The 26,991-nt window shown below is 33.9% G+C and overlaps 1 protein-coding gene across 1 annotated transcript in view; it reads left to right on the forward strand.

Annotated features, from left to right (window-relative positions):
* Positions 1 to 26,991, forward strand: part of Dhc1 (dynein axonemal heavy chain 1) — a 179,887-nt gene that overhangs the window by 121,817 nt on the left and 31,079 nt on the right. The window contains exons 28-35 of the mRNA XM_085945803.1: positions 6,327 to 6,551; positions 16,319 to 16,491; positions 19,122 to 19,277; positions 19,574 to 19,784; positions 21,550 to 21,744; positions 22,519 to 22,815; positions 23,678 to 23,796; positions 26,035 to 26,396. Of these exons, the coding sequence (XP_085801929.1) occupies positions 6,327 to 6,551; positions 16,319 to 16,491; positions 19,122 to 19,277; positions 19,574 to 19,784; positions 21,550 to 21,744; positions 22,519 to 22,815; positions 23,678 to 23,796; positions 26,035 to 26,396 (1,738 nt within the window). The remainder of the gene's footprint in view (positions 1 to 6,326; positions 6,552 to 16,318; positions 16,492 to 19,121; positions 19,278 to 19,573; positions 19,785 to 21,549; positions 21,745 to 22,518; positions 22,816 to 23,677; positions 23,797 to 26,034; positions 26,397 to 26,991) is intronic.

A 26,991-nucleotide genomic window follows, 5' to 3' on the forward strand; every position in this document is an offset into this window, starting at 1 on the left:
GCAAGAATCCTAAAAATAAAACACATAATAATATTACATATAAACTAATTGTTTTTTTAAAGTACATCGTTGTGAAAAACGAACGGAAATTAAAAATCTAATTAATAATATAAAGTTGTATATTCTCCTAAATCTTCAAAATCATTAAATCAAGAATCTTCTATATCTTCAAATCTACAAGAGAAGTCCAACAAACTCCTGTCTCCAAGAGTCTTCAAATATCTTCAAATTCCTGAATTCGACGAATAATCTCCAATTCTTCAAACTCCAATCTCGAATTCGTCAAACTCAAATCTCGAATTCTTCAAGCTCCAACTCCAATTCTACAAACTCAAATCTTCAATTCTTCGAACTCCAATCTCGAATTCTTCAAGCTCCAACTCCAATTCTTCAAGCTCCAGCTTCAAATGCTTCAAGCTACAGCTTCATATTCTTCAAGCGTCCATCAGATCTACAAGTCTCCAAGTCTTCAAATCTTCAAAATCTTCAAAACATAATCTCCGAGTGTCAAGTGCTTAGTGTATATAACAGTGACAGTGTAAAGTGTAGGTATTTATTCTCCACAACAGAACGGTAAATTAATTATTCATTCATTTATATGAAAATTATCAATAACTACAATAATACTATGTCGTCACTAAGCTTAGATACCCTGATGAAATTTATTTCAACCTTCGATGGAGAAAGGAAAAATCTATACCCATTTCTTAATGACTGTGATACGGCTTTTGAAATATGTCCGAATGAATTAAAACCCATCCTGTTAAAATACATGATTCACTGCGTAGTAGGCAACGCCAAATATACAATTTCGAATTATAAATTTGAATCTTATGACAATTTCAAATCTTTTCTAAATACTACTTACGGTGAAAATAAACATACATCACAATTAGACTTAGAACTCAGAAAATGCAAACAGGATTATAAAGAACCTATTATCAAATTTATTCAGCGTGTAGAGAATTGCAGAAATAACCTCATCAATGCAATCAGACTTATACATAAGGATGACGACGAGTTAAAAGGTCGGATTAAACAAATCGAGGATAGCGCTCTAAATACCTTCATGCTAGGAATCCATCCTCAAACGTCTATGGTAGTTCGATTGTCTAAGCCAACAACATTAACAGAAGCAGCAAACGTGGCTATAGACGAGGATAAGATTTTAAATGATTTCAAAGGTATGCACATAAACTATAAAAATAATAATCATAATCAGTCACATCATTTCAATTACAACAATCAAAATATAAATCAGTTCAAAACTTCAGTAAATAAAGTGTGCAGGTATTGCAAAAAATCAGGACACTTAATCGAAGAGTGCAGAAAACGACAGTACAATAATCGTTTTAAAAATAATTTGAATCCTTCTCAGCTTCAAACTAATCAAACAAATCCAAATGTTTCTTTCGATCAATCTCCGCAAAATTCACAAAATTCGCAAAATTATCCAAACACTTTAAACTTCCAGCACTCCAGGAGACCTGCCTTCTCCCGGAACGTGCAAAGCATTCAGGCAGAATATTTTCATTAGAACCAAGTACAGCGTATGTTGAATTTCCATATACAGAAAAAAAAATCTAAAATTATTGATTGATACTGGCGCCGACATCTCATTAGTAAAAATAAGTTCCCTAGATGGAAACGAACTTGTTAATGAAACTGAACTCGTCACGCTCAAAGGTATCGATAACTCTTCGAATCCAGTAAAAACTATCGGAACAGTTAATTTAACATTTCCTTTAAAATATATGCAAATTCGTCATACTATTCACATTATTCCAAACCATGTCACTAATGTTCCTTTAGACGGATTACTAGGTCATGACTTTTTCGTCAATAATAATGCGAAAATTGACTATGAAACTAATACATTACATATACACGATTAAATTATTCCTATATTCAATAAAATCAATAATCCTATGTATACCTTAAAGCCCAGATCTGATACACTTATAGAATTAGTTGTTCGAAATCCTGAAATTAACCAAGGTATAATACCAGATGTTCAAATTCTTCCAGATGTATTCCTATCACGTGCTCTAACTAAGGTACGTCCTGGAAACAAGGTATATGCGACCGTTCTTAATAATAGTGAAAAGTCGGTTAATATATTGTCTAATCACATATACCTCGAACCTTTTAATGAACACGAAAGTTTTCTTTACTTTGCAAATACTTTAGAATCTTTAGATAATAATACATCGCGTAATCAACGAATTCAAAATGAATTACGATTATCCCATTTAAATACGGAAGAAGCCAATTCAGTTTTAACATTATGTCAAGAATTCAATAATATATTTCATTTAGATGGTGATTTATTAACCCATACAAACACTACGCATCATGAAATACCTGTGACATCTCAAGTACCAATATATACTAAATCGTACAGGTATCCGGAAGTACATAAGACAGAAGTTAAAAATCAAATCGAGAAAATGCTTTCGCAAAATATAATAGAACACTCCAATTCACCATGGTCCTCGCCTCTTTGGATTGTACCTAAAAAAAATGACGCATCAGGTAAAAAGAAATGGAGAATCGTTATCGATTATAGAAAGCTTAATGACGTAACTGTTAATGATAGTTATCCGATTCCTAATATTTCCGAAATATTAGATCAGTTGGGTCACTCGAAATATTTCACAATTCTAGATTTAGCCTCCGGTTTCCACCAAATCCCCATGTCTCCTAAAGATTCAGCTAAAACTGCTTTTTCCACTGATCAAGGACATTATCAGTTTTCTAAAATGGCTTTTGGGCTTAAAAATGCGGTATCGTGTTTTCAGAGACTAATGAATAATGTTCTCTCTGGTTTACAAGGAATTAAATGCTTTGTTTACTTGGATGATATTGTAATATACGCTGACTCCATAGAATCCCATTCTCAGAAACTACGCGAAATCTTTCAACGCCTTAACCAGCACAATCTTAAACTGCAACCGGATAAATGCGAATTTATGCGTCACGAAGTTGCGTACTTAGGACATATCATTTCCGAAGATGGAGTTAAACCAAACCCCTCAAAAGTCTTATCAATTACAAACTATCCCAAGCCTAAAAATACCAAAGATATAAAATCATTTCTTGGTCTCGTAGGATATTACAGAAAATTTATTCCAGAGTTTTCAAAAATTTCTCAAAATCTTACTTGTTTATTAAAAAAGGATGTAATTTTCAAATGGACTAAGGTTCAAGATGATGCTTTCGAAACATTAAAAAATAAATTACTTACTGAACCAGTCTTACAATTTCCAGACTTCACGCAACCGTTTAACCTTACAACGGATGCTTCAAACTTTGCTATAGGGGCCGTATTATCACAAGGACCTATATCCAGAGATCTTCCTATAGCATATGCATCTCGTACACTAAATAGGGCTGAAACAAATTACTCTACGACTGAACGGGAGTTACTCGGGATCGTTTGGTCTTGTAAACACTTCAGACCCTATCTCTATGGCCGAAAATTTAAAATAATCACGGATCATCGTCCTCTCACATGGCTTTTTAATGTTAAGGATCCCGGTTCTAGACTCATTAGATGGCGATTAAAATTAGAGGAATACGATTACGAAATCATTTATAAACCAGGTAAATTAAACTCTAATGCTGACGCTTTGTCCCGAATCGAAAATCAAAATACTGTTCTTGTAAATAACCCATCTACCAATAATCCTTCATATTCATACAATGACTTTCTCGAGAAACAAAATGAACATTTCAATGTCAACTTAAATGAAATCGACGAATCCCTTCTAAATCAAAAACAATCAATTGCGCACTGTATTTCAAATGATAAATCAATGTCCAAAGAAATAGCTTTAGAAATAAGTACAATCATTACCAATCATGATGAATTAGTTAGTACACATTCGAGAATAGGAGATGTACTCGAATCAAAATTTCGTAAAAATAATATTTACCACTTAATCACAAAACAAAATTTTTCGGAAAAACCAAACTATAATTCCGTTTTTCTGGCATTATCAAATTTAAAAAATATTCTTAAAAATAACAAGGAACCAAATATTTCATTTCCACGACTCGGTTGTGGTTTGGATAACCTCAATTGGGAAAAAATTAAAAAGATTATTCAATATGTTTTCAATAACTCAAATATAAATATCACTATTTGTCATAATACAATAATTAACCCTAATCACAATGAAATTCCACAAATACTTAAGGAATACCATGATTCTCCTTTAAGCGGACATTCAGGATATCACAGGACCTTGAACCGTATACGACTTAAATATCGATGGACTAATATGCAAAAGGATATTAAAATGTATATTAAACAATGTGAATCATGCCAAAAAAATAAAATATCCCGAAAAAACTTAAAACAACCCATAGAAATTACTACCACCAGTCTAAAACCATTTGAACGTATTGCTTTAGATATAGTAGGTCCTCTACCTTTAACCGAAGCTGGAAACAAATATATATTAACCCTCCAAGACGATTTAACAAAATACTCTCAATGTTACCCAATCCCGAATCATGAAGCAGTAACCATTGCAAAGGAACTAACTTCAAAATTTATTTGTCAATATGGAATTCCAGATAAAATACTTACCGATCAAGGAAAGGATTTTACTTCAAATATTCTCAAGGAAGTAGCCAAACTTTTTAAAATCGAACAGATACAAACTAGCGCATATACGCCTACCAGTAATGGATCTCTAGAACGAAGTCATGCTACTTTAGCTGATTATCTAAAACATTATATCTCTCCGAATCAAACCGATTGGGTTGAATGGCTTCCATTATCCATGTTTAGTTATAACACTACTCCGCATACCGCCACAAAATTTACACCATTCGAATTAGTTTTTGGAAATCCACCAAGTTTGCCGACAGCTCTAAAAACATCTGAATTCAAGTACACATACGATTCATTTATCGATAATCTTAAACTTAAATTAACAAAATCACATGAAATAGCTAGAAACAATCTGATAAAAGGAAAAGAAAAAACTCAGATAAGGTATAACAAGGACAAAACATTAAGAACATTTGAAATCGGTGATAAAATATATTTAACGAATAACGCCTCTAAAATAAATAAATCAAAAAAATTATCTCCTAATTTCCAAGGACCTTACGAAATTGTCAAGATTAACAGTCCGTTAAATGTTACAATTAAGGTTCAGAATAAGTTAGTTAAGGTTCACACAAATAGAATTAAGCAAGCTAATTTAGATCCCTCACAATAAATAATCTCATTCAAAGGATTATGTTATTATTTACTTTATTATAATATGTACTAATATTAAGAATTTTATTGTTTTTCTAAATGTAAAAAAAAAAAAAATATATGTATACCTGTATGTAATATGACTTCAATTGTTCTAAATCTATTTGTCACACATCACAATCTATTGTTCACAACAAAATCTATTTTCGAAAACCAATGTATTAATATGATTATAATTTCTTTTAACCAAACTCATGGTAAAAATTGTGTACCATAAGTTTATTCTTTTGAAGGGAGGTGTTATGTGCCATTCAAATTTGTACCGTTAGTTTGTCAACCAGCGGGTTCGACTGACTCAAACATGTTACATCTTGTTAGTTTCTTAAGTTTTTTTGCATCATATTTATTGTTTCCTTCCTAGAAGTATTCCAGAATAACAAAACACTCGACAGCTGGACGTCTCACAAGAAGGACGCATTTGTGTACCTTGTAATATTCAACATTATATTAGTATACCAAAAATAATAATTGTATGTGATTTTGTGTTATAAATCGGGAATAAAAGAAAACGTTAAATATAATTAATACTATCTTTTAATAAAACCAACCCATAACAGTAGTTATTAAAAGTATTTTTCTGTTATATTTTCGTTTTAAAAAAATCAATGCCGAAAGTTTCGGGATTATGTTTACCAATCCCGAGATTCATAGGTATCGAAAATAGTTCGGGATCCCGGGATCGGAGTCCCTATCGGTAACTATGCACGAAATTCTCGGCATGAATATAATCATGATAATAATGAAAAAGTAACGTAATATTTTAATGAAAAACTCTACAAACAATGGTAGCCTATTTAAGAAGAGCTTGCCGCATTCGTTGGCTGTACTTAGAGCTTATGATTTAATTTCATTTCTCGACTTATTTATTACTCGAGAATATGGCCCCCACAAGGGGGGAGGGTGACAGGGCTCATTTCTCAAAAAGTGAGAATTCTCTAAATTTCGGAAAATTTGTCTTTTTTGATTACTTCTCGATTTCTTAATCACAGCCTTTGGTTATACTTGTAGATGTTATAACATATTTAAAATATGTATAACCTTGTTCCAGATTGGATTACTCGGTATTCAAATGATTTGGACAAGAGACGCGGAGTTGGCGCTGATGCAGGCCAGGCAAGACAAGAAGATAATGGGAGAGACCAACAATAAATTCTTGGAACTCCTTAACACTCTCATCGACCAGACGACGAGAGACCTTACCAAGATCGAAAGGATCAAATTTGAGACCCTAATTACGATCCACGTACATCAGAGAGACATATTTGATACAATTGTAAGTAGGTGTTAAAACAATAAAAATTATCGAGGTTGCTAAGCCAAAATATGAATTGGTGAATGTCAGTTTTTATGAGGTTAGGTCAGTGTTCCCAATCGGAGTTCCGCGGAACCAAGGGATTCCGCGGGTGTAGGTACATTTTGAAATCTTTTCGGTAATGAGCTACATATGGTTTTTCTTTAGATATCGCATCATAGTTAATATTGAATTGGAATGAATTCCATTCGGGAAGAGAATTTTTCTAACAGCTATATGAAGGAACAAAAATTGAAGAATTAAGTTGTACCTATTAAAAACGGTTATACCTACTTAATAATTTTTTACATGAGTATGTACTAGGTACCTAATAATCATTGTTTAATAACCCTACTGGCAGTGACATTCCTAGATACATACAGTTAGACTATAAGTTTGTAGCAATCATACCACTCAGCATTAAATTAGTGAAACTGTGACCAATGATTGACTGTGACACACTTTAATAATATGTAGAAAACATTAGAGCAATAATAATTGTCAGCGTTTCCTCGATCATAACTAAATAAGTAGGGTTTGTTTTGATATGGAATTACGACAATATGTGTTATAATTAGGGCCCGGATTTGTATGCAACAAAAAACATGGTTATATGCATGCACGTATGCACTTAAAATCAATAAAATATGCACTAAAACCGAAGAAATATGCAGTTAAAAATTGACATTTTTTGTGGGAAAAAATTGTAAATACCCACTTTACCCAATAATACTGACAAAAAATCGAATAACTAGTTAATAATTTTTCAACATAATACGATATCTGAACAAAAAACACAAACAAAGAATATAAAGTTAATCAATTACAATTTTCAAGATAGTTTTTTCACAAGTGCCTCCAAATAATTGAATAATAAATGCAATGTAAACCAAACATAACTTAAAAAACAAAAACGACACACTTAACTATTCCTAAATACTATTTTCTGTTTTTTGCCTGAAAAAAAAATACATTATTTTTTTCAATATTATCAATATTTTGCTCTGGCATTAAATTTTTCCGCATAGGTATCTGTCAGTATTTTGTTTATATGCGGAAAATTACCTCTGAACGTCCACTTGGGCAAACTTTAAATAATAGTGCCCGAGTTGACTTCACTTTTTCCACTGATAAATCTACAGCTCGGAGATGGCATTAAAAATGCAAGTGCATCTAAACTATCTTTCTTCCTAAATTAGTTATATTTCGATAAAATAATTTAAAAAAAACTAAAATTATATATTCAAAAGCTCTAAAATATGCATTTATTTATGAAATATACACTAATGTCTCAAATATGCTCTAACGTCTCAAATAAGCATTTATATGCACAATAAAAATTTATTTTTGGATTCTGTGTCTTTCAAAACAGATTTCTGTGCAACTCTCATAGCTGTGCATACACCCTAACAAAACATGCACTAGCATATAAATCCGGGCCCTATTTATAATATATGTACTGCATTAGAAAAAATATGAAGGATAATCTATGAATCCTCAATCAACTCATTGACTCCGGCACGATACGTACTACTATTATCACGAGTTCTTCACTCGACTTAATACACCCGTTATTCTACTCGAATTAACTTTCTCAGTTCATTATTATCATAAACTCAAGATCATATCGATAACACAGTACATCATTACCTCGCGATTATAATCTCACATTATAATAATTTTTATTGTATACAGTGTATACTTATAGAAACCAATAAACTCCCATCTTAACAACCAAGCCACAACGACCTTCTATATCTTCCACCTTCATCTACCGCCCAAAATTTATGACAATTTTAACAAAATTACTATAATGTTGACGCATTTATTTTCCGTGTAGGTTTTTTTTATGATTTTACCGAGGTTCTGACAGCGACTCGCTTCTCTTCTCTTCTAGAAAGAGATCCGGCAATCAGATCCTCACTCCAAGTGTTGAAGAACTTTACAATTTTGCCAAGCTCTTCCGTCTTCCGCCAGGGTACCTTTCAATTCGTCGATATTCTAAAAGAATTCCATTAAAATAGCTTAATTACAATTGAGTTCTTGATATTCTATCTTTCGTCGTAATTCTAGCCGAAGGCATATCTTTTATTCTTTCAAAATTTTGTTCCTTGTGTAAAATAAAATTCCCAAAGAGATGGTGGAAGCATTTTAAACCACTCTTCTTTCATATTATATTCTCCATCATTGGACGGTTTTCCATTTTTAGAGATTATATTTGAGGCAAAATAACAAGCAGTTTTTGAATGAATGCCGATAATTAATTTCCTAAGGTTTGTTGATTTAATATTTTTATTTCTAAGGACAGATATGTGCAATTGGATATTTACATTAACTGAAATGATTATTTTTGATAAGGATTTGCCTGGTATTTTTTATACAATGCGATTTATCATTTGTGCATGAATTTCGTCGTTTCTGTTTGCGCATCGATTGGTTAACATAATATGAAAAAACCGAAGAAAATACGCATGGCTATGTCGTCATTATTTTTTAATATTACTTAAATAGTACTCATATTATATGTATTTAAGTATTTGTAATTATTTGTAATTTAGTATTTGTATTTGTAATGACGAAACTAATAAAATTTGTATCGAAAGGGAAGTGCTGCTCAAACTGACAAAACCAGCTTAAAAACAGCTCATCGGGCCGTTCGAACTGGTTGGGTCAAAAACCAACACAGACCGTTCCAAACCAACCGCCCCGCACCACACTTGGTCTTAATTGAGCGTATCACAAAGCACTACGTTTGGATGTAAAGCATCAGAAGTTTTTACATCTGGGAATACCTCAGGACTAGGTGGCCAAGACTGAGATTGGCGTTTGTGGCGACCAGGTCGGACAACTAGTTAGACCAACTTGAACATATCTTTCCTTTCGGAGCACATTATCGGACATTTCCAGAAGATGTGGCTAGCATACTGTAGTTCTCCGCCACTCCGCTTTGGTCGGGTGACAAGTCCAGGCTTAAAGAGCTTGCCAGCGAATCCACCGCGGCCAGTCAAGAATTGACTGCTTTATTACGCCAGGAGTCAAACCGGTTGTCTCCAATCGCTATTGACCATTTGGAAAGAATAAATGTGTGGGCCTACCCTTGATGGAGGCCTCTCATTTGCCATCTGCCAGGTCTTCGACGCCGCATCCAGCGTCATTTGATGTATAGTCCGCTTAATCATTCATACTTTTTCAGCATCAAGGCTTAGAGGCAATGTAAGGTAAGAGTCACCAACTATGGCCTTCTCACATTTAAGGAGCATCATGGATGCACCGGCCAGGAACGCAGGTAGCGCATTTTTGGAGGTTGAATGTCACAAAGACCAATATTATTGTCTCCAAAACATTGCGGCGTTTATTTATTATAAGCGTTTGATTAATATTTTACTATTCATTTTCGTCTGTTCTCCGCGCTCCTCTCTCCTCTTTGGTACTCTTAGCTAACTTAAAAGTCGTGTAAACCCAGTCAAACCAAACTTGATTGCGTGGCAACCTCAGACTTACCAAGACTTGGGTAACTGCTCCTGAGACATTACTAAGCATAAACAACTGGTGATGCTTCACAGCCAAATATGATACGCCTGAGCAGTTGTGCGAAGTGGTTGGTTTGGGGTGTCTATGTTTGCGTTATTTCATTTTTTCTCAAAATCTCTGCACTTCTGGCTTATCGGGAGCTGCAATTAATATTATATTAGGTGGATATATAATTATTTAAAGGATAAGTTATAGTTTATTACTTCGAAAAAGTGCCATTATGCTTCGTTATTTGATCATTTGAACAACGACTTAATTAGAGTAAAATCAGTCAAAAAGGTTATTTTCCATCAGAACAATTCGCCGTCCCACAAATCGACCGTTGTAAAGGCAAAATTATGTGATTGAGCTTCGAATGAGCTTCTCATCCATCATATTCTCCGGACTTGACTTTTGCAGAGTTTCACAGAATCTATCTGTCAGAAAGGTGTACAAAATGGCGAATCGTTCAACCAATAACTCTAAAAGCAGCTACGTTGAAAAATTGAATTGGTTTGATCAAATAATATATGTTTTACTCAGCGATGTCGAAAACAATTCTCTTGTCTCAGTAGGAGCCATACAAAATGACACTTAGGCCAAACAGAAGTTGCTTTCAGAAATATTACAAAGGAACCACAGAAGACTCTGGAATAAAATTCAATAACTTTCGTTTTATTTGATTTCTAATAAACCTTTCATACTCTCCTTGCACATTCCATTTTTTTTAAATAACACTCATACGAGGCGTCTCATTACTCTAATTTCAAAAAACTGATAAAAAACGATAAAACTGTGGAGTCCATAGACTATAGATACAGCGTGGAGTCATTTTTTCCATCATATTTTATTTTCAAATAGGAATAATAATTATAGGTGCCAATTTAAAAAGAAAGACATTTAAAAAAAAAATTGCTTAGAAGTTATAAATCATTTGATGTGTATGAAATTGGACATAGTAGGTACATATTTTTTGTTAGATATTTACCCAAGACCGACTTTATTCAAGCCGTGATACTGAAATGCAGATTACGATGGTAGTGCTAGTTATTGATTATCTTCGAGTGCAATGCGGCAACTTGTTTGCAATAAATGAAGATTTTCGATTGCATATTATGGCGTTGAAATTATTGCCGTTTATTTAAATATACATCAATCGTCATTTTCTACAAACAGTATCATCTTCTTCTTCTTCTTCGGCCACATCCGTCCCTTAGTTGGAGCATATGGATACCTCGCGGCGCCTCCTCGCTATCCAGTCTTCTTGCATCGTTACAGGCCATACTAGCATCCCGTAGCTCCGATGTATACACTATATATAATATTTAGCGGTCTTTCAGAACGCCGGAATCCGGTTGGCTTGAAGATCAATTAAAGCCATGTTGAGGTTCACCAGCGCGTGGCCGAGCCAGGTCCAACTCGCCTCTTCAGCGTGATGAGAGGCTACTTGGTGCTGCGTTCTCTTATCTCATAGGTACTCCTAAAGTCATACAACCGCACTCCCAGTATCCGTCGCATATATCTATTCTCGAACCTCAGTATACAATAATTGCTCTGAGCCACGATTTTGCTACCCTAAACCAGCACTGTCGAAATGCAAGCGTCGAATAGGCAGAATATGCTGTATTTGGTTTACCATATTGCATTCGAGGTATGAGTAATAACTAACACTACCATCGAAGTCTACAGTTTCGTGTCACGGCCTGACTATAGTGGCCCTTGATTTTTACCATACTGACTTATTGTGTCTTATTGACTTTTGAAATTAGACGCCTCATGATTGTATCTAGATTAAGTTTATTCAATAATACAGTTTTATCACGGAAATCAGAGTAACATGTAATTATATTTAAATCACAGGTTAATTATATCTAATCACTTGATAATATATCTTGCTTAAAAAGCAACTTCACTTGATAAGGACACTCGATGATAATGAAATTCGTCGAGGGATTTTACTATTTTTGCTACGTGTTCAAGCTTCTTTTGGAATAACGATAATAACGTCTGTGGCAATGTCACACAAATCCATTTAAATACTACTTTAATCCAGGCTCGTCTGGCGATAAGCTCAATGACTCAAAGACCTATCGTATTATTGTAGTTACATGCTAAGTAGTCAGGGGAAATGACTCACTTAAATTTGAACATAAGCCTGCGTGTCAGTGAAATATCATGTCTCGTTCTTACTGATTGGGTCATTCGAGTCACGAATAACAAAAAAAAAACGCTCTACCTCGCTTTTATATTAATTTAATCTTCAGAGCATTCACTAAGTACCTACCCTATGAATCGTTCCTGCCTCCACAGCGTTCGTGAAAGATGTTTGGCTGAATGGAAACATCATTTTTAGCCATGACATCTGAATCAGTCATTGATATACTATTAGATGAGGAGTTCCCATACAAGTGTAATTTTAAAAATGTACCACAAAAGAAGATATTACGAATATCGCCTTATAATATTTCCTTGTAGGTATAATGCGTTAAGACCGTTAACATGGATTCCCGAATTTCACCCGTATTGCTTTGGCTGTAAAACTAAATTTGCATTCTTGGAATAGTGACCCTAAGGGTATCTGCAACCCAAAGCTTGCAAGCTACCAAAAATTCATATCTGAGCGGACCATTGATATACTACTGGATGAATCATATGCTTCTTAAAATGACGCCCGATTTTCAGCGACTCGGTCTTTGTTAAAACTTACTGAGTAAGCCCGGTCTAGCTTGCATCTTACTCTAACTAATAGTCAGCGTACGACGACTTGCTATGTCTGTTTTGCGTTGCAGCCACCCTTAGGTTCACTATTCCAAGAACGCAAATTTAGTTTTACAGCCGGGGCAATACGGGTGAAATTCGGGAATCTATGTTAACGGTCTTAACGCATTATATCTACAAGGAAATATTATAAGACGATATTCGTAATATCTTTTGTGGTAGGTACATTTTTAAAATGACACTTGTATGGGAACTACTCATCTAGTAGTATATCAATGGAGCGGACAGACCAAGTCTTCACGCGCTGACTATTAATTAGAGTAAGGTGCAAGCTAGATCGGGCTTACTCATAATTATTGCCAGGTCGTTTTCGAGACAAATATTAAGTGAGCTTATATCGAGTTAAGTCCGCTGATATTAAAACAGTAAGTTTTAACACTGGCCGAGTCGCTGAAAATCGGCCGTCATTTTAAGAAGCATATGATTCATCCAGTAGTATATCAATGGAATCAGTAGATAATAATGCACATGAAAGATGGTGCACGGGCAGCCTCTGACTTGCATGTCTCAAGTCAGTCATAAACAACGCTCCTCTTTTCATAATATACGTCATTACCTATCGATTGTAAAATTAGAATGAAAATATATATTTATATCATTGTCATCATCATTCATCAGCCCAAATCGATCCGCTGCTAGATGAAAACCTCACACTGGTTTTTCTATTCTTCTCGGTTTCTAGTCTTTCACTACCACGTTAACCCCCTGAGATTGATGAGATAGTCGATCTAGCGCTTTTACAGCGCCTTTGGAACGAGTTAAACTTGCAACAAATACAAGTAACAAAATGAGACATAATGACAACAATTTAGCATTATAAAACATTATTATAATAGTAGCAATCACACAGTCCACACTTTTGTAATTTTTTTGTGTAAAGATAATAGGTACCAAGGTACCTACAGAAACTATGAGTAATAATTTCAAAAAAAATAAACTACATTCGTAATTCAATTTGAATTTTTTATTTTAGTAAATTTTTCAAAATCGTAAATTTGGATAATAAAATATTTTGAATGGCCAATTATTTTATAACTTATTGACTAACGGCTATAAAATTCCCATTCCAGTAAATTCTATATATTTGTCTATGTCCAATAAAACTATTCCTGGCTATCCATATTGGATATAGAGACTCAAGGACATTTTTTAAATATATAATTCCACCAACCTTTATTGAGACATGAATATTGATAAGTACCTATATAGGTACCTAAGTAGCTAATTTCAATATACCATAATTTGCATTTCTAAATTAAATAATTTCGTTTTATGACTCGACTGCTACGGAAACAACAAGATACGGTATGGTATTCGGTCGGGCAGTGGCGAAGGCTGGAGGTAGGCTAATAAGATCCGCCATAAATGATGCACACTAAACTTCGTCAGTCATACGTATTTGTTTTCATTGAAATAAGACTATAATTTACAGATCGTGTAGGTTAGTTTTTAAATTCAATTAAACCCTGCGAAAACCAAGCCATACTAGATAATAGTCAAAAAATACTTGTCTATCTATGAAATATCTAAAATTATGCAATTAAATCATACATAACTTTGAATATTTTATAGATAGAATAATATTTTTATCTATTATAGTTTGGTTTAGGCAGGGCTTAATGAAAAAAAAATCTTAATCTAACGAAAACAAATGAGCATAAATGAAAAAGTGTACATAATTTTGTCATATCGTCCAAACTATACCAAAACTATTATGGTTTGTTTAGGCAGGATTTAATTGATTTTTAATAACTGACTATGACCATCTGTAAATCGTAGTATTAGTTCAAAAAATCGTTGTGTGTAGTTATGTACGCGCGTTAATACTTATTTGGTACCTACTTTGGAAGGAAAAAATCTCAAAACATGTGTGAAAAATTTAGCAAACTTTTGCTTAAACAGATGACTGTAGGTAAAACTATTTTCGTTAACAATAATAATTTATTATGAATCAAAAGTAAAACATAGCCTAGTTAATGGTTTAACTGAAACGTGATATTGACTTTTGTGATGATTGAAACATAATAATAATTATTGTCTTCAGTTATTACTTATTATAAACCTCTAATAAATAAATTGACATGGGATACACGACAAATATTATCCTAAACCGTAAAAATATCTATTTTTGTGTATGAAGTGTCTAAATATTGTAAATTTACAACATCCCATTGTTTGAATTATTTACCAACTCAACATTCACAAAATTTATGTGTTTATTGATAATATATAATTTTACTCATAAATAATATTTAGGTACATAAATATAGCCCCAAATCTTGATACACAACCTTTACAATGAAAAATAAATATACACTCCAATATAAATAAAGTTTTATGAATATAATCAGTGTAGAATGTCTCTAGAAATTTGTTTATAAATATATATTTTTATTATGACACAATATTGGTTATGTTTACAACACGCGTTGTTTACTTGGTTGTAGGTATTGAACGACTATGCGCATGCGCATGTATGCTTGAGACCGAAATGAAAAATGAATAATCATAATAAAAGTTGCAACATTCAGCCTTTACCCAACCGGCCCAAGCCACAGCTGAAAATTACAAACCCCCAGCATTTCGAGCACCCGAACGTCCGTCCTTCCGTCCCATGCCAAATTAATGCGTTACATTTGCGCGTGCAACTTCGTCACACGCCAAAAATACACTCGGATCTATTTTCCCAAACGCGCCTAAAGAAGTATAACTTCAATAAAAATAAATACATATGACCGAAATAGTTTGCTGTTTACATACCGTACCGTACCGCCTCGTTGATTACGCAGCGGAACACCCATATTTCAGCAACTGCGACCCATTGCATTCATAACTTTTGTACGACATTTTCTTGGCTACGCTTCTAGGCGCTGCTGTCTACTAAATGGGAGGAGCTTGTTAGTTTATAATGGAAGTGCTGTTAAAAATGGGAGGCCCATGTTAGTTCACAGTTTTAACACGTAGCCAAAAAGATGTTGTCGTACAATAGATATCAATCTAGTATCTATCGCAAAGTTTCCAAAACTATGTGTTCCGCGAATTTATCAGAAGAGTAGGTACCTCAGTGTGTCAAAAACAGGCTATTATTGTTTTACCTCCCTTTACTTTTTTCTGTTTTATGATTTTCTTATTATTCTGCAACGAAGTAAATGTCGAGGAACAGACTAGACGCCGCCACACCAAGAAGATTCAACTTTCTAATATTGTGCCTGATATCAAGAAGTTTTGCAATTCAAGGACCCAAAATCATCGACGTCATTAACAACTTCAATCACTAATATTTCATATGTTATATTTTAAAAATACTTACTAAATAAATAATTATGTTGTATTGATTATGTATTATTTATTATTGACCAACCGTACAAAATAAACAATATGTTCCATATATTCCATCGCAAGAAAAGTTTGGGAAACCCTGAGTCCTATTGGATATAAATTTGTGCTCGTTATCTTTTCAGTGCCGCATGAACATCCGGTCGGCTACAGATTTCGAATGGTTGAAGCAATGCCGATTTTATTTCAAAGAAGACGCTGACAAGACATGGATATCTGTAACAGACGTCACGTTCACCTACCAGAATGAATACCTCGGATGCACCGACAGACTCGTCATCACGCCACTTACAGACAGGTTAAATATACCACTAACATAATTAAAACAAGGGAACACAAAATTGAACTGACTTATCTTTATCCAGGGCTCGAAATGGAAGTTTACGAACCGGAGCGCCCGACAGTTTTCAGAAGATATTTACGTAGTTATCAAATTATATGTGTATTTCATAAAAATAAGTGTGTTAGATTTTGTATTATATGGCCTATCTAGCTCAGACGGTCAAATTGTTTTATCCATGAGACGGAGCGACAATTTTTCCAACTTCACGAACAGGAACGGCGCTCCGGTGCGCTCTGATCCATTTCGAGCCCTGTCTTTATCTACAAACTTTATTGGATATGATATTATCAGTGGCTGCTCATGGATATTATATTATCTGAGGGTGCTGCCGTTGATTAAAAATAAAAATAAATATTTATTGGGGTTATATTTTACCATTAATATCAAAATTATTAAAATTAAACAGTACATGTGTTTTTATTTCATTATAAAATTGATTCTTCTGTCTTTTTTTCTTGAAAGAAGGTCTATCACCTTTTAGTTGCTCTCGACAGCTGTCGCGCTCAGAGCCGCCGTGCCTGTCAACGTTCGCAACGCGAAAAAACACTGCCAGAGCGGCTGTATCAAATTAGCTCCTAGCTGCGAACTCTGATTCTTGCGCCCCTCCTTCGCCCATTCGAGCATATTCCATCGAAAATGGTACTGCATAAAATCACGCGATGCGTCACTTTTCTGATATTAGTATTGCGGTGTATGATAATTATTGGATGTATCGGTGCGCGGGCGAGCTTAACACGCTTAAATAATATTGATATTTTCGTGTTATAATATACATACATTTATGTATATTATAATATTACATTTTTCTCAATTTGCTTGGGGGTGCTGCAGTTCAGCAGCTTCATGGATGAGCCGCCACTGGATATTATATACTATTATTAATTATATATATAATTAATTATTTTTTTATTATATAAGTTTGAATTATTCACTGTATTGTCAGTGTATATGTACTGTTATATTACCACTCCCGGTAGAGTACCTAAGCCAATTCCTATAATTTAGCGTTCCTTGCATGTACCTATTAATTGCCAAATATACATCTTGACCTGAGAATAAAACTGGGATATTTGATACAATCATTTTGTTTTTAAATAATTGCTATAGTAGTAATGCTATAGGTAAAATTACGTAATTATCCAGATAATTGTATGTATGCAGTTCACCGTGAGATGTTGTAACGGACACATATGGCCGTATACTTTCACTAACCAAACCACACTTAACTTTCGACATCTGTGTACCCTTTCTATAACACTGAGTACCCCTTTTCAAAAAAAAAAAATTGCATATACTTTAATAACAATCAAAACACCTATATTTATTTTTACCTTTTTGGTACATAAACAAAATAATAATAAACGAAAAATAAAATCCATTCATAATAAAATATAATTTAAAGTTATGTATTATAAATAATTACAAGATAAAAAAAAACTTTTTATATACAACGTTTTTAAATTTTCTGTTGAACCATAAACTTGACTTGACTAGCTTAAACGATCAAAAAAAATGTATTTGATAGAAATACTGAAATGTCATTTTGATACTTCATATTGATTTCCATAGTAACGCACGTATAGGTATATTATTATTAATAATTTAGTTGCTAGGACCCACTTAGCAACCAATAATAGTTTCACTTTTTACGGATTTCTTCCGAAATAACTTTCCATACTAACTGAAAGTTAATTCAATTCTGCTTAAAGATGGCCAAAAGTATTGAAAGAATGCATTGTCGTCGTGTTCTGATATGTTATAAAAGTTTCAAATGTCTAGCTAGTCGGGAAGTTAGTTAAAAATCTTCAATCGTCCAATACAAATCTTGGACAAACAAGAAAAAATTTGTACTGGACTCACAAGAAAAAATCTGTACCGGACAAACAAGAATACGAGCTAATAAAAACGTGCTAAAATATGTATTTTTGTGTATGACGTGTCTAAATATTGTAAATTTACAACATACCATTGTTTGAATTATTTACCAACTCAACATTCACAAAATTGATTTATTTATTGATATATAATTTTACTCATAAATAATAGTTACATAATTATAGCCTCAAACCTTAATGATAATGATAATAAAATCATAATAAAAGTTGCAACATTATTTGGAACACCCGACCCAAAACTTCCGTCCCACGCCAAATTAATACGTTACATTTCCGCGCGTCACACGCCAAAAATACACTCTGATCGGTTTTCCGAAACGCGCCTGAAGACGTATAGGTAACTTCAACAATTTTTAAATAAATAAACCTTTTATATAATTTTTGTCATATTCTGCCAACGGCGTCTATGACTGGTTAATAATATATATTTGGTACGTAAGCATAAAAATGTTCACCATCGCCGCCGTATGGCATAAAATGTCGTTTTTTTGGCAAAAACCAATCTAATAATAACGAAATATGTAATAATATAAAATATAGAATTGAAGACCTTATAATACCTAAATATAGAATACCTAAATACCTATTATTATTTTTTTGCATTTGTAGATTCCTTGTTTCGTCTCCATACATTTGTAGAATGTAGTTGGTCAAATCCCAGTTCACTATCTTTGCTATTTTTGTTTTCAGATGTTATATAACTTTAGCACAAGCATTGGACATGAGTATGGGAGGAGCACCCTGTGGCCCGGCCGGAACTGGAAAAACGGAAACCGTAAAGGATATGGGAAAAACATTGGCCAAATATGTCGTTGTCTTCAATTGCTCTGATCAAATGGATTACAGGTAGGCACATTCAATAATTTATTATCAAACGATTGTTTTTGTGATCATTTACATTTTTGTGTTTGAAATAATCAAGAGAAACTATCAAAAATCATTAAAAAGAATCAATGTATCCAGAGCACATGCGCTTCAAGGAGGTAATCAAACCTAAAAATATATATAATGTTTAACTACAGAACATTCGAAAGAAAACGCATTTGGCATCTGTGCCGTCAGCGATTAGCTGCATTCGATTCAAATAGAACACCTCCTCAATTAAATTATTAAGAAGTAATTTTCTTTTAAAAACTTTTAAGGGGCCTAGGGCGTATCTACAAAGGTCTCGCCCAGTCGGGGGCCTGGGGATGTTTCGACGAGTTCAACCGGATCGAGCTTCCCGTACTCTCAGTCGCTGCCCAACAAGTTGCCGTGGTTCTTGCAGCCAAGAAAGAAAAGAAAAAGTCGTTTCATTTTACCGACGGTGACCTGATAGAAATGTGTCCAGAATTTGGTATATTCATTACAATGGTTAGCATTATGAAATAAATAATATAAAAGTAAAATAAAGTAATTTGATAACTCATATTACACAGTGGCGAAGAATACTTTTTTGTTTTTAAGCGAAATGGATGTACGCCAGTTGCTCAACCTATGAGGTTGATACTCTAGGGCCAAATGAGGTGAGCACACAGGAAGAAGGAGTTTGAATCCGGATCCCCCCCACCAGAAACGGAAAAAATACTATTCATTTAGGTTAATGGACTATTACTTCTTCTTATCCGGATGATTTCGCTGTCGAACAGGTTATGGACGGGTTGTCTCTACTCTTTTCGACATTCTATGATACGCAAGACATGTGGCCACTGGAAGACCCATGGCACTCATAAATTGGTGCAACTAACTAGAGCATCCAATGTTTATTTTAATATTACGATGCGGTATGTCTAAATGATATGACAGCGCGGACGATACAAAGAGATACTAACCATCCTAATAATTATGACCGTTAAGCCACGTGCATTCGATAACGGATAATCGCCTGTGAATTCGAATCGACAGGTTGCAATAACTCATAGGTGGTACCATGGCCCCCACATATTGAAGCGGGCCCCCAGGCGAAGATCTTGGGCGCCCCCCTACCTATCGCTATGGTTAAAGACAGTCTGACGCTCTACAGTGTTGTTTTTCAAATGGTGTTCGAAGTCAAATAAAATTCATTGTATTTTTAGCGATTTTTTAACACTTCGAATCATGTAGTTGTCGCGTATCACTCAACACGTCACAAAAACCATTTTAAAATGGTAATAACTCCGAAGTAAAATAGCGCCGCAGGTGACTTTTTTACTATTTGAGCAAATTTAAGATGTGTCTTTATCTCATATATCTGGTCATCCTGGGTCCCCTGAGTCCGGGCCCCTAGGCTAGAGCCCTGTCAAACCCCCCTCTTGTGGTGTCCATGGTGAACACCCTTAGTTATACATGCAATTCAGGTGTTTATCGCTAAACACGCATCGGCTTATAATGTCGTGTGTCCCGAGTTCGAATCCCAGGTCTTCAAATTCACATTTCGTTTTTCAATGTGTGTTTGGACCGAGAGTATTGACCTAATAGGTTGAGCATGAGGGTTCTCGTAAAAAAACAAAAAAAATGTTAATCAACCTTCACTCTGTGGAGGCTAATTGAACATGGTTAAAAAATATTTTTTTCTGTTACCTTCTTTAACCTATCTTCCTTTAACAGACACCCTTCGCCTCTGACATAACGCTAGTCTAACATTGACACCTCATATTATCTGATATTCAATATTTTCGATAGGGAGAATTAAAAGGTTATAAAAAATCAAATTAAATAAAAACAAAAATACAGTCACCTTAAAAAATATTTTAAATTATTTTTGCACTAAGCGTACCTATTTTTGTTTTTATTGAATTTCATTTACTAGTATTAATAACATTTTAACTCCCCCCTAGCAAAAATATTGTAAGTCAGATACCAAGAGTCTGTTAGATCATCGATAATAATATATTGTAATTTTTTTTTTTAAATATTAATAACCATATCTTTTCTTTTTTGTACAAGGTGGTTGTTAGTAATTTTGAACAATCACAAACACCCAGGCTTTGAGAAAAACACATAAATATTGTGTCCTCACCGGGAATCGAACCTAGAACTCTCGGGTGGAAGGCCAGCGGCCATCTACATATGTATTATTGTTATTTAATTAACTGCCTCCAGACCTAGGCACCTAATTAGTTAAGCCAATTACTAAACTCCTATTTTGTTTCTGTTATAGAACCCAGGATATGCAGGGCGTAAAGAGCTTCCAGAGAACCTTAAAATACAATTTCGAACTGTGGCAATGATGGTCCCCGACCGGCAGATTATCATTCGCGTGAAACTTGCCAGCTGTGGCTTCCTCGAAAACATCACCCTTGCCAGAAAGTTTTATACTCTGTACAAACTCTGTGAGGAACAGCTTACCAAACAGGCAAGTTACGAAAAATACGTCATATATACCTATATGCATTCAGCGCTCGAAATGGACTGGACTCACCGGAACGTAGCTCTGATGCGTGATATTATCGCTCCGCCTCGTGTAATAATTAATATTGCGTTACGGTTCGTGATTTATAATCACTTTATATTTTAATATAATATTTACTTTTGGGTGCTCAATTTTTTTAAAGAAACGTTTACATTAATTATTGGACCATATCTGGTTAATTTGAGCGATGATTATTTAGTCTTAAGTGTAGGAAATCAGTTATCTTATTATCGTTCTGAAAATAGGTTCATAGCTCGACACAGCTGCTGTCAACATAAATATCTGGATCATTCTAAAATTAACACAATAACTTTGCTTTAAAAGCATTATGTATGTTATTACCGCTAGTATGGAACTAGTTTAGAACTAGGAACACTAGTTTTACAAAACGGTGTATTTACTACCTGCGACAACCAAGAAACGCAGCAATGGTGCTAATAGGTATGTAAAAACTCCAGAGGGTATGGATATTTTAAAATAATATTAGTAACCAAACCAAATAAAAGTATTTATACTTTATGACCTCCCTATTTGCGAGCTTTCTTCAATCCGCCGAATTTCGTACTATTGTCGGTCTAATACTCTAAATAATTGGTATTGCAACTAGGATTGCCAATTTTTTCTGAGAAAATTTGAGTTTTTATTATTTTATTATATACCTACCAAAATCTAATCGAGAATAGATAAATATTAATATATCGCACTATATACTTTCAGGTCCATTATGATTTTGGCCTCCGAAATATTTTATCTGTTTTACGAACTCTTGGAGCTTCAAAGCGGGTTAACTCGAAAGATAACGAAAGTACAATCGTGATGAGAGTGCTCCGTGATATGAATCTGTCGAAACTTATCGATGAAGATGAACCTCTATTCATCTCCCTCGTAGCAGATCTGTTCCCGAACCAGGCGCTGGAGAAAACCACTTACACAGAGTTGGAAGAAGCAATACAGCAACAAGTCGAGGAAGCTGGATTGATCAGTCATCCTCCGTGGGTATTAAAACTTATTCAGGTAATAAATACCATCATATTTATATCCTTTTTGATATGTTTTTCCTCAGTTAGAAGATACTTTTACAAACATCAGATAGCCTGCGGCTTCTTTATTGAGACATACACGTTACTGCGGTTGTTTCTGAAACTAAAACCGTTGCAATACCACCAGCATCAAAAAGCGCGTGGCTTAAATACTGTAATCGTAATCGCATACAGCGCAATGACGTACTCGTATTATGTCAATATATAAAAGGCGCACAGTACATATTATATCAGTAACCAATTATTTGGATCCATTGTTGGCGGTATTGTTTGAGTAGCATTGGACAATTGATATTTTGGAGCTGCTCGTCGAATCCTTTCAAGACATCGGTGTATTTATACAACAATACATATTTTGAATGCAATGTAAACTAAACATTCATAAAATATGTTTCATTTATTACCATCTCACGATAATATCAATGTATTAATTGTCTACCAACTCATTTGTACATAATATAAAATACCAACATATATTATTTTTAAATGTTTATTTATATATTTAAATGACAAAAACAGCAACAAATATTACACTGTATTTCTTGACTCTCGAGAATTATAAGTTCTTACAACCTTTGCAATACGGGTGATATTCGGGAACTCAAGATAACGATATTAACTCATTATACCTACAAATGAATATTATACGATGATATTCGTAACAGAGATAGTTATATCTTGCTGTGCTTTTCTGTCGTGGTACAGTTTCAAATCGCCAATAACATACATAAAAACCACACCATGTGATTTTTTCAGACGTGGGATCAAACCCGATTATTAATAATTATAACCAGACATCCTTCCACCTTCGTGATATTTTTTAATTATATTTATAGCTGTATGAAACTCAACGGGTCCGTCATGGTATAATGACGTTAGGTCCTACTGGAGCTGGCAAGTCTACATGTATACATACTCTCATGAGAGCACTCACGCTAACAGGATACCAGCACAGGTGAATATTAGAAGCCGATATAAATAATACCTCCATGTCAGTATATTTTGTAAACCCCAAAAATCCATAACAACATAATGTTAAGGATACAATATAAACCCGTCCAATGAATTTCAATTTGTTTAATGAATAATGAAGACAAACTTTAAACAAAATGGTTGTCATTCCAGATATTTAGGAGATTTGCATTTTTTTCCTGTTGTATGAAGACAAATAGTGAAGTTTTTGTGGATCGGTTTAAAAATACACATATAAATTATGTATTATGTGTGCGATAATTATATATTATTTTTTGGTAAAACAATCGTCTACAAAATCTAATTTTGACCAAAATGGGACGAGTTTTACGAAGTAGATCGATCGATAATCAAATTATACCTATTTTCTTACATTCAGTCGATTAATATCGAAATTATAGATGTCATACCATCTTATAGATGGGATGTTAGATTGCAATACCTACTTATATGAGTATTATATTTCCAATAGTTGCTAATCTTTATAAAAACCTACTAAGAATATAATATATTATATGTAAAGCCTATTACCGAACAGCAATATTCTCTATTTCGGTGATTCTCCACCTTTTCATAAAGGGGTATTTATCATCAAAATCGAAAATTTTATAATTCCATTACCACCAACAGGAACATAATTATTAAGTATCTTATCCATACGCCAATATCAAATTAAGATTTTATAACTAACTAAGTTATTGTCACATATTTGTCTAATTAATTACGCATCATTCATTGAAAATATCTGTGACATGAGACTTCAGTTTGGAGGTTAGTTTACGTTGAATCGGTGAATGGCAGAAAACTCTACATGTTATCGAGCCGAGGGTTGGTAATCGATAATGGGTACTTCATCTACGGTCGGATCTATCGGTACTAATTTACACATTCGACAAAGCACATCTATTGGATTTAATATAGGGTTATGGTTTAGATTTTTAACTTATTGAGGCTTGAGGTTACAACGCGCTCTCTCACCCAGAAAAAACAAGCCTGTGAAAGTTACATAATGTTTAAATCAGACGCTTATTTTTGATACTATGGTCGAAGGACAACTGACCTTTTATCAAGTATAATAATTCGAAATCGCTTATGTTATCGCTTTCGCTGGTGAGTAGCGCGTCTTCCTAAAATGGCACGGTCAATCAATCACGATAATACGAATAGGGTAAAGGTGGATCAAACGGACAGGAGCTAAGCAAATGTGATCGTCAGCTATTCAACACATACTTTAAACTTTTTTTTGCTTGAGTATGACGTGCGGACGTCTTGCGTTGTAAATTATGAATAAATCTGTTAAATCCGTTGCGATCCCTGTGTATTCTAATTTTTCAAACACATGAAGTGCACAGAATAGGTATGTGGAAATATGGTATTATAATATTATTTCTGTTTCCTATATCATATGCATACAAATTTTTTTGGTAAGGCTTATAAAGTTTTTACATGATATTCAATGTCAACACGTTATTTCAGCATTCTGTCGCACACTTTGATGCTTATAATAGCGACATCTCTTTTTTTTAATTTCCGACTATTTTTGTTTTTATTACTTATATGGGGGCATTGCTTGGGGGCAAACGGACAGACATATTAATTCCTATTTTCAATTATTTTCTTACATAGTAATGGTAAGAAACCGACTTAGAACAACGGATAAATGTAACTGGAGTGAAGAAAATTAGTTAAAACTATAGAAGCAGTGATGAAAAACAATATTCCGCTTATTCAATATTGACTAATTATTTTTTATGCCACGAAATGCAAATATTGATAAGCCGGATTAAAAATGGGTTCAATGCGTTACATGCATAAAATGGTTTCAAAATTTTATTATTGCGATATTAAGGGTGACGATCCTTATTTTATTTGTGAGAATTCTTGAGTGAAATTTCATAATTTTTCATACATTTCATACATGTCCATCTACCCCACACATGCGGGGCAGACGGACACTTCGACCTTAGTGTAGTTTTTTCTTAATTTTTCTAAGAGATTTTTAATTTTTTCACGTTTTTTCGTATGGATTCTATGAACTAATGATTGAGCTACTGAATGAAGTAAAATAATTTGATCAATCATTTTGTTTGAATTAAATATATCATAAAAACCCACTAGGGTGTCCGTTTGCCACACTATTACCCTACATCAGTTCGCACGTATTACCGATGTACCTATTAATATAACAGTAGCAATAGCTAATTACTGACTAATATTGTAGAGAAATGAGAATGAACCCCAAAGCCATAACCGCTTCACAAATGTTTGGCCGGTTGGACGTCGCCACAAATGACTGGACTGACGGAATATTTTCTGCCCTCTGGAGGAAGACTCTGAAACTCAAAATTGAAGATAACGTTTGGCTTGTGCTAGACGGACCAGTTGACAGTATCTGGATTGAAAATCTAAACTCTGTCTTGGACGATAATAAAACACTTACTCTTGCTAATGGTGACAGACTAACAATGGCTCCATCTGTTAAGATTATCTTCGAGCCGCACAATATTGATAATGCTTCTCCAGCTACTGTTTCAAGGAATGGAATGGTCTACATGAGCTCTTCCGGCCTTGATTGGAGTCCAGGTCTGTACAGATAAAATTTTATTGTTTAAAACTATTCTTTAATTATATGATAAGTGTTGTCCAAAGATGCTGTGGATGCGACGCATGCCTTTAATTATCTAAAGTGTGATACGTATCCATAAAAATAATAGATACATACAATAACATACCTACTAGTTGCCCAGTACCTACTGCAGTAGTGAAGGCTCCATACTGGGCGATTATTTAAAGCCTACTTTCTAAGAAAAATAAAGATCTTCAAGTATTTAATGTAAATGAAAACAAATAAAGAAATGTTTAAATAATTGAGTCATCTATCATCAGAAATTTAGAATACCGTTTGGTTTAATTAGGTTTAGAATCAAAAATAAGTCACGAGCGCCATCTGTTCTCCATGAAACTAACAGTTTAATACCAAGTATATTTTATAAGGCCCGTCACTACTTACGTGACTTCAGACATGTCTGGAAATTTGAATGGAGTTTATAAGCGATAGACGAACAGCCTAAACTCTGAATGGATATGTTCATTGTCGATGACTGCCGCTTTAAGCAAATATGTCATTAATAAATAGGATGATTTAAAAAAAATAATTTCTATTGGGTTCAATTAGATA

This window comes from Rhyacophila brunnea, unplaced genomic scaffold, assembly GCF_057557595.1.
Source record: "Rhyacophila brunnea isolate RB1 unplaced genomic scaffold, BYU_Rbru_1.0 scaffold_1, whole genome shotgun sequence".
NCBI lineage: Eukaryota > Metazoa > Arthropoda > Insecta > Trichoptera > Rhyacophilidae > Rhyacophila > Rhyacophila brunnea.